The following is a 9,988-nucleotide window of genomic DNA, read 5'->3' as shown; positions in this document are numbered from 1 at the left end:
TTACAATTTACAAATTTCTCAACCTCTCAATCTCTCAAACTCTCAATCTCAACTATTTATTATATTTTTAATTTTATCATTACAAAATATTACAAATGGATCCAATGTCAAATGAATTCAATCCATTTGAATATTATCATACTGGCGCTGATGATATTATTGATGATGTACAAGGTGGAATAGGTGGAGCACCAACAGGTGAAAGTGGTACGGGTACAGGTTCGCATTATTCGACAGACAGAAAAAGAAAACAAACGTCAATGGTATAGGAACACTTTGATAGAATTGAGGAAACAATAGAGGGGAAATTAATTCGTCGAGCAGTATGTAAACATTGCGGTTCCTGTTTAACATGTGCAAGTACAAGTGGGACGGGACATCTTCGTCGACATGTTACTGATTACTGTAAAAAAATTCCACATGAACTTAGAGGACAAAAACAAATTGTATTCACCAGATCGCGATCTGTTGGTCCAGGTGCCACTTCAGCAAGAGGTCCGAGCGGTTCTGGACATATGGGAGAAATGTCAACTTTTATGTACGATCAAATGAAAGTGCGAGATTACATGCCAAGGTATGTCGTTGCTTCTGATTAACCTTTTAGTTATGCAGAAGATGAAATTTTAGAATGGATGATGCAAAATAGTATTCAACCAGCATTTAGAAGAATTCCTAAGTCAACTCTTAGGTCAGATATATTGAGAAATTATGAATTAATGAAAATAAAAATTATTGGAGAATTAAGTAATTTTAATGGTGTTATTTCAATAACTTTTGATTTATGGATTGCTACAAATCAACGTATAGGGTATCTTTGTGCAACTGCTCATTATATTAATTCTGATTGGTAATTATGCAAAAAAGTTATTGCATTTAGAAATTTAGAATATCCACATAATGGTCTTGCAATTTATCGTTCATTAGCAAATATTTTTGATGAATATAAAATTAATAATTCTATTTTTTCAATTACTTTAAATAATGCTAAAAATAATAATAAAGTTATTGAATATATGTATAATCATTTATCTCCTCCATTTAATGAAAAATTATTTCAGTTAGGTGTGCATGTCATATTATTAATTTAATCGCTCAAGATGACTTGAGTTTGACAAAAAAATATTTAGAAGTAATTAGACATGCCATTGCATATATTTCATCATCCCCATCACGGGTACAAGCATATCATCAATTATGTAAATCAATGGGGTTAATAAGGAAAAAATTAAAAATAGATATTAGCACTAGGTGGAATTCAACATATCTCATGTTGAAAGCATGCGAAGGGTATGAAGTTCCTATAACACGATACTTCAATACGCAACCAATGGATTCGCAAGATTCTATTTTTTTGACAGATCAAGATTGAGAAATAGCTATGACTTTAATGAACTTGTTAGAGCCATTGAAAACAGCCACAGATCATTGCTCATGTGTGTATTATCTAACAACTTGTTCTATAATATATAGTATGGTAGAAATAAGTGATATTTTTAAAGAACATAGGTATCGTCACTCTCATAATGCTTTTCAAAATATATGTATGCAAATGGAACAAAAATTTAAAAAATATTGGAGTGAAATTCCTTTACTTTATTCTGCAGCTACTATTTTAGATCCTAGGGCAAAAACTAATGGATTACAAAATTTATTTGATATTATTAATGAAAATTTGTCAATTAATAGCAATGTAAATTCTGTTGAATATGTTCAAGAATTTTTATTTGATATGTATAGTATTTATGAACAAAAATATGGAAAAACTGAACAAAGTTCTGCACCAGAGGTAAGTTCTGGTAGTTCAGGTAAAAAAAAGTCACGCATATAGTTTTTATTGCGCAAAGGTAAACAAACTGTTAGTCAAAGTACAAATTATAGTCAATTTTACAATTATACAAATATTGACCATTATCCTGAAATTGTTCAAAGATATAATACTGAAAAACTAGATATTTTGGCATGGTGGAAAGACAATGCAGAAACATTTCCTGTGCTTGCAGCCATGACTCGAGATCTACTAACACCTCCGGTATCAACTGTAGCATCGGAATCCGCTTTTAGTGCAGGGGGATGCGTGCTGGATGATAGACGATCCAATTTACATCCAAATATGGTCGAAACGATAATGTGCATGAAAGATTGGATCAACGCTGATTTTAAATTACAGAATCATGTGACAGAAGATGTCTTTGAAGAATTCAAAGATTTGAATGTAGAAGATGAATAGATAAATATTATATAGTAGATAAATTTTATTTATGTTTTGTAATTTATACAATATGTAAATTAATTTAATTATATTTTATTAACAATTTATAATATTTTTTATCATGTAACCACGGTATTCCTCCGCCATAAGTGAGAGATTATAAATAAAATATTCGGGGTATTGTCCTCGATTTTAATAATTAAAAAATAATTTGTGTTTAAAAATTTTAATTAAAATTTTTTTTAAATATTTAATAAGGCCCGACCCGACCCATTTAATAAGGCCCGGCCCGAAGGCCCGTTTCTGTTTGGGCCTCGGGCCCGGCCCGGCCCATCAGCCCAACGGGCCGAGCTGGAGTCGACCCGGCCTGACCCATTGACGTCTCTAGTCGAAAGAAAACCGCATCCAATTGAAATCGTTTTTTTTTTTTGGGTCATTATTGGGAGAAAGGAAAGTGCACTGTCAGCAACCCTCGTGCAGAGGCCCTGCCATTCTTCCCTGAACCTGGCCGAATCCCGACCTACGTTACCCAAGGGGACTTGGCAATATGCCCAATAAAGAATAACTAGTAGAATCTACCTGTATTTTAACCAAAAAATTGGCACCAATGAAATTTGCCCTTAAATCCAGAAAATTTGGCAGTCCAAATAACCAATGTTACATCCCAGATAAATTATTGAGTATAAGAACAGCATTCTACAAAAGAATATTGAATCCCTTCTTACTCTCATCTTGCTTTTCTACCACTAAAAATGGCATCCGCGAAACTCTAGATAAAATGAATAACCATCCAACTATAACATGCTACAGTCATTAAAACTTTGCACTTTTCTTTTGAAAGAATTTCAAAACTAATAGCTGGTTAAAACAGTACTCAATAGTAACACAATCTGATTCGCTTACATGGAAGGGGACCATGGTATCAACTTTATTGTCATTTCTTGGGGGGCTCTGCAGTGAAAATAATGGGTCAACAAAATGTTTACTTGTGTTCTCCAGAAGGTGCATCACCCTTTCCCTCTAATAATCGAGGGGAATTTGTTTCTTGAGTACCATCATTGGGCATGTTATCAAGTATGCTCTTATACATAGAGATAGCTTGGGCTATCATGTTTGCAGGATTGGAAGCAGCACTAGGAAGCAACATCGTGGTACCCTACAAAAGAGTGGAATGGCAGGAAAATATAGGGAAAACTTCAGTAACACAATAATTTATTGGTAAACAATAAGGTACATGATTCTTGATAGTTCATTTTTTTCACCTCCTTGGCGATATTACTAAAAGCTTGAATATATTGCTCAGCGATTCTCAAACTTGCTGCCTGTAAATCATATCAAAATTTTGATCATTTATTAAGATTAGACATAAGCATGATAGATTGATCATATAAATACATTTAAAAAAAAAAAGTTAGCCCTACCACTTCATATTTCAAATAACTGTAAAAACAGTATAGAGCATATACCAACTTCAACATTCAGACTGATTTTCAAGACAGTAATTCCTCAAGAATAAGAACATTTATAATTTAATCATTATTTTTTTGGTTAGTGCTGTGTTGTCTTAGTGTGAGTTCGAATTCCAAAACCAAAAGTAATCTATCCATATCATACCTCTTGTCTCTCGAGAACACTAGCAAGTAGAGAGTGCTATTAACAAGTCTACATATATGACATAGCATGTGAGTATAAAATTACCCATGGATTATCAATATTGTCGTGTCTAGATCATTATAAACATTTCCAAATATCATAGCGTCAGTGTAACCCCAATGGGATAGGGAACAATGCAGATTGAAAATATGCAATAAAAAATTCTATTTCCACCCTCACAGTGAAGGCATCAAGAATGAAACCAAAATCCGGATTAGAGAACAGCACCTCAACTCCCCCATTTTCATTTAGGGCTTGTGACACCATGGCCAGACCTTTGGCAGTTGCATGAGCTTTAGCAATAATGGCTTCTGCTTCACCTGAAGTAGCATATGAAATTTAGGAAGTCAACAGCCATCAGTTTCGGAAAATCATAATCAAGACAGACCAAATTAATTTCAAAATTACTTTGGGTTGACTCCAATGCAATCAGTATGGTTAAGAAAATGGATTACTACATAATTAACAGAAATGACGAGGTAGCCAGTAGAAAAGCACATGAACAAACACCTTCAATAAAAACTTAAGCAGAATTTATATGCAAATCTTTACATAATACTAAATATCATGAATGCCATATGAAATAAGACTTTCTTTTTTATTAAATTGAACCATGCTTTTACATTATACAAACAAGAAATTTATACAAAGAACTTAGAACCTAAAAGTAGTAAGAATTTGTACAAATAGGAAAACGGATACAAAAATGAAAAACAAAATAAAACACAATCAATACAATCCAAAAAACATTCAAAGCCCAGCTTTAGCACGGTTTTGGTTAAAATGTCTTCTTGTTGTGTGGATAATATGTAGGCTAGATTGATCCCTTCTATTTAAGAATTTTTTTATGTCCATTGGATAAGGTCCCAATCAAGATTGGCTACAATAGACAATAATATCTTGATAGAATTCAACTTTGATATTAGTGCAAAGATCTCTTCATAGTCAATCTCATAGGTTTGTGTAAAAGCTTTGGGCTACCAAACTTGCTTTGCACTGTTCAATACTACCATTAAATTTGTACTTGATAATGAACACCCAGTTGCACCCCACAATCTTCTTATTCTCAAGAAAATCTACCACATCCCATGTGCCATTGCCAATCAATACTCTCATTTTATCATGAACTGCTTTACTCCACTTTGGATCTTTCAGGCTTCTTGAGCGTATCTTGGAATATTCCCTTCATCAATTGGCATAGTAGATCTCTGAAACTGAGAAACATTCTAGAATATGTCAGAAAGCTTGAAAGTGGATCTTTAGTAGAAGATCCCCTTCCTTCCTAAGAGCAATAGGAAGACCTAAATCGTTTGTTGGCACCGATACCTCTTTAGAACTTCACTCTGATTTAGATGTTTAGTAGTGCTGAGAAACTAGTTTTTGTCTTTTTGAGTAAACTAAAATCAGTTTCTCAATATTCGAACTTCCTTTTTGAATAGTCAATGATTTGTGTTCAAGTATCAGTTTGGGTGACTCAAGAAAAACTTAATTCCAAACTATTACAAGTTGACTTGGGATGGAATAGTCTTGTTCAATCCCAATGGTTACACTGTTACAGGCTAACTTGGGACGGAAGGGTCTTGAGGATGACTTGAGAGTTCATAACTTGGAATGGGACAAGAAATTGGTAGTGCTATTGTAAGGTCCCAATGTTTCTCTTCTCTCCCTTTGAAAAGCAACATGGGAAAAGTAGTTTGTATCTTAAGAAATGAGATAAATGAAGTTACAAAGATTTTACATGTAGAGTGTTGTAGTATTTATATCCTTTTTGTGTTAGTGAATATCCAACAAAAATAAATTTTTAATTCTTTAGGTTGGAGTTTTTGACGGTGGGGATATTGGTTATGGACATGGGCAATACACCTAAATATTTTAGGTAGAAGAGAGTTTTATAATTGAAAATGAGGGTAATGAAACAAAAGAACACTTAATGGAGTTCAAAATTGAAGGATTTTGGAAGATAATCGGTTAATTAGGTATGAGATGGTAAGAATAGCTACACCTCAATAGAAATTAGGGACAAAGCTAGAAAACATTGAAGATCGAGCAACCTCAAGAAAGTGCCGGTTCTCTCTCTCAACAACTCCATTTTGTTGGAGTGTATAAGCTCAAGTGTTTTGGTGTAGGCTGCCAAGCGAGTTCAAGTATTCGGTAAGGTCATGTGAGAAATACTTTTGACCATTATCAATATGGAGAATATAAATGGTTGTTTAAACATTCATGATCCGTTTGTGAAAGGTTTTGAAAATAGTGCTAACTTCAGATTTTTCCTTTATCAGATAAACCCGACATACCCTTGGATGATTATCAATGAATGTCACAAACCACCGAATACCAAATACGTTTGTTATTTTTGCTAAACTTCAAATATCACTATGGATCAAATGAAAGATGTAGAAGGATTATATGACTAGATAATGAGGACGGGATTGTTTTGCAAATATACAAGATTCAAATTGAAAATAAATTTTTCTTCAATTGTAAAAGGATGGTGATATAACTTCTAAAATATAAGATGCTAGAGTTACCAAGGTGTTTATGTCTAAGTATTGCATCTATATTAGAGATAACTATGGTTTATTACTGCTCGAGACATAGTAAAGCCCTTCCAATTCTTTAGCACTGCAAATCATCCATCCCATATATTGAACCTGAAACACACGATATGAGGGAGGAGAAAATTACTTTATAATTCATATCCTTGGTCAACCAACTAACCAACAAAAGTTGCACTTTAACTTTGGAACAAGCTACACTGAGTTTAATTTTATGATTGATAAGAAAAATCTCATTTTCCTACAAGTGAAGATGTTTTACCATCTACCACTGACACTTTAAAACTTCCATCACACTTAATATAGTCCAACATGTTATCCATATACCCAATCATATGATTAAAAGCTTCTGTATTTACAATCCAACAATTTCTAGTAAGCTTCTTTGATAAAAAGGATGGTTACCTATATCAACCATGGATGATGTGGATTTCAAGGTAATTTCTTCCATATACAATGTGAGCTTTATGAAGTTTTCCACAATGGGGATTTTTGTAATTTGTCATAGAAGTTGGCATTAACCGATCTGATGATGGCAACCAACCGGTTTTAAAGGAAATCAGCAAAATATGAAGATTCTAGTGACTATAGATGGCAAGATTTGTATCTAAGAAATTTGGTGGTGTATCTGCTTTTCTAGTAGCTAGTGTGGTTGTCTAGTACTTTCTATGATCTTTGAGAAGATATCTAGTGGTGTTTGTGCTTTTCCAATGACTGGTGTGATTGTCTAACAATTTCAAAGATCTGTGATGCTTTTTGGTAGGTTTTTGATCTTCCAGTAGGTGTCTAGTAAGATCATCAAACTCTCGGTGGCTTTTGTGCCTTTTCGATGATTTTTGTGGTTGTCTAAGGCTTCAATGCCTTTTTTGACAATGTCTGTGTTTATCTAAGGCATCTATGCCTTTTTCCAGTGACATCTATACTTTTTCCAATGGTTTTGTGCCTTTTAACAAAGTTTTTGACAATGCTTGTGATCGTCTAAAGCCTTTGACATTGGAGAAGAATTTTGGCCTCAGGAAAGAGGTTATGATACCATGAAACAAGTGTTTCTGTTTAAATAAATTGAACCATGCCTTTTCACTATACAAATAGGAAATTTATACAAAGAAATCAAGATCTAAAACTAGTAACTAGTAAGAATCTATGCTAATAGGAAAACAAAATAAGAGACAATCAGTAACTTCGAAAAACTTGATCTATGTTCCGACACCATATAAAGCTTCCACCATTGCAACATCATCTAATATCATGCTAACTGTATATTGTTTCATTTTGCAGTTTTTTATTATACTGAACAAATTACTCATGAATTATGAATCTAGATTTACTTATGCTAAGCATTGGAAGTGATAAGCATATAATCCATGATTTACATCAAAAGAATAACCGACCTTGTGCCCTGTTCACCTGATCCATCTTTGCAGCTTCAGATGCTAAGATCACTGCACTTTTCTTGCCATCAGCAATATTAATATGGGCCTGTCTTTCTCCTGTTACATATTGCAAAAAATCATTAGGCAAAAATTAACAACTCTGCCATATTGATAAAAAAAGGTTTGCAATACTCATTAACATTAAAACAGCATTACCTTCCGATTCCAAAATTTGAGCTCTCTTTTTACGCTCAGCTTCTGCCTGCATCTCCATCGCCGCCCGCACTCCACGAGGTGGAGATATATCCCCTAATGAAATAAAAGCCAGTGCACAATAAGAATCTCAAAAACCAAAAGATGCAATCCATAAATTAAACTCAAATGAGAAACAAGAAGTGACTCACTTATCTCATATCGAAGGCACTGCAGACCCCAGTCTTTCGCAGCCACATTGATTGCTTCCTGTGATGGAAATTCAAATTTCAGTACAATCCTTAGACAAAAAAAAAAAACCCCATTTGATATAAATTTAAAACAGGATATACAAAGAATTCTACGAAAACACGTTTAGATCGGTATAAGTCTGAAATGTTTTCAAAATAAGTTTTTGACAATTTCCAAAAACCAGAGTGAAATTTAAAAAAACCAAAAAAAAAATGTCCTTTCTTTTTTCTACAACTTTTACCTCTATAGACTGTTTTTAAGAATTACATCAAACATATTTTCTCGTCACAAATTAAACAGGCACTAAATATATAAAGTGCATAAGGGTAAAGAAATGCGAAATTGACACAATCATTACACCAACACAGTATCACCTATTTAGTTTCTAACTTAAATGCAACTGAGAGGAAAAAAGATACAATGCACTTTTATTTTTCAAAACCATTCGTTTCCCATACAATTCTAGAAACTAATATTACATTGAAAAAAGAATAGGAAAAAAGCCATTTTTCTTTCCGTATGTTTTACCTCTAAAACCGCCTTTTGAATATTATATCAAATTATATTTTCAATCACAAACCAAATTATGATCCATCGGAAAAAATGAAGAAAAAATCATTAAAGTTACCACAATCTTGTCATTGAGAGTATCTCTTTCTGCAAAAGTCTTGTCAAGAGTAATCTTCCCAAGCTCACTTCTCATAGTGGTCTGCGCCAGCTGAATGACGGCGTAAATTGGATTCTCAACTCCATAAGACGCCAGTTTTGGATCCACAATCCTCACATAAAGCACCCCATCAATCAAAATACTAACATTATCCTTGGTAATTGCCGACTGGTCTGGAATTGGAATGGCTTCTTCTTTCAAAGAATGAACATAAGCTATTCGATCCACCAATGGAATCAAAAAATGAATCCCCGACGGCAGCGTTTTAACGTATTTCCCAAACCTTTCTATCACAAATGCTTTCTTTTCCGGAACTATTCTTACGCCCCAGTTCACCGGAGGCATTATCTCGTAATTTGAAGTGGGAGATCGCCCTGTACGGAGATTCCGTACATGGGTTGTGATGAAGACTGGAGAAAGTGACGATGAAGTGAAATTTGTGGCTGATGATCGGTGGAGACAGCGCAGAGATTTTGCTGCAGCGTTTAGTTTCCACATTTTGCAGAAATTAAAGAAGAGCTTGGTTGATTATTGGAGATGAAGAAAATTGGCTAAAGTCCTAGATAAACCTCTTAATTCTCTTCGAATTGTTTTCTCCTTCTCCAAGAAAAGTTATAATCTTGTTAATGGGCTGGACTGGACCTAAAAGGCCCATTTATTTGAATCTCACTAAGTTCCCATTAAATACACTAACTCGCAAAAGGTTCTTTAAGTTACAAAAAATAAAAAATTTCATATATAAGAAAATATAAATTTAAATCTTTTTTAATAATATATCAAAATCAAACTTTTAGTTTACCAGATTCAATAATTGTGGGATTGATCACTGTATCTGAAATTTGTCCTATTCGATGTGGTTAGTTCGTTTTCGAAAAATAGTGATCCCAATTGAATAAGGTTTTTCGTTATCAAAAAAGAAAAAACACTAACACTAGGGGTGTATTCAAAGCGAGCTGAAGTTGAGTTTGGCTTAAGTTGCATGAAACCAAGTTTGAACTCACTTCAAAGGAGCTCAACCTTTACTTGTTTTAAAAGAGTCAAACTCGAGTTTGAACTAGTTTTTGTTACTAAAATAACATCATTTTAA

The 9,988-nt window shown here is 33.6% G+C and overlaps 1 protein-coding gene across 1 annotated transcript; it reads right to left on the bottom strand.

Annotated features, from left to right (window-relative positions):
* Positions 1-2,859: 2,859 nt before the first annotated feature.
* On the bottom strand, positions 2,860-9,490 carry LOC123195747 (stomatin-like protein 2, mitochondrial). The gene is made up of 7 exons (XM_044609573.1): positions 8,863-9,490; positions 8,195-8,252; positions 8,007-8,099; positions 7,809-7,907; positions 4,091-4,182; positions 3,472-3,531; positions 2,860-3,365 (listed from the first exon to the last, which is right to left on the bottom strand). The coding sequence occupies exons 1-7, from the start codon at positions 9,397-9,399 to the stop codon at positions 3,192-3,194; spliced, it is 1,113 nt and encodes a 370-aa protein (XP_044465508.1). The 5' UTR covers positions 9,400-9,490; the 3' UTR covers positions 2,860-3,191.
* Positions 9,491-9,988: the final 498 nt, after the last annotated feature.

The sequence above is a fragment of the Mangifera indica genome, chromosome 1 (assembly GCF_011075055.1).
Source record: "Mangifera indica cultivar Alphonso chromosome 1, CATAS_Mindica_2.1, whole genome shotgun sequence".
Taxonomy (NCBI): Eukaryota; Viridiplantae; Streptophyta; class Magnoliopsida; order Sapindales; family Anacardiaceae; genus Mangifera; species Mangifera indica.
This window is presented reverse-complemented; position numbering and strand designations above follow the sequence as displayed.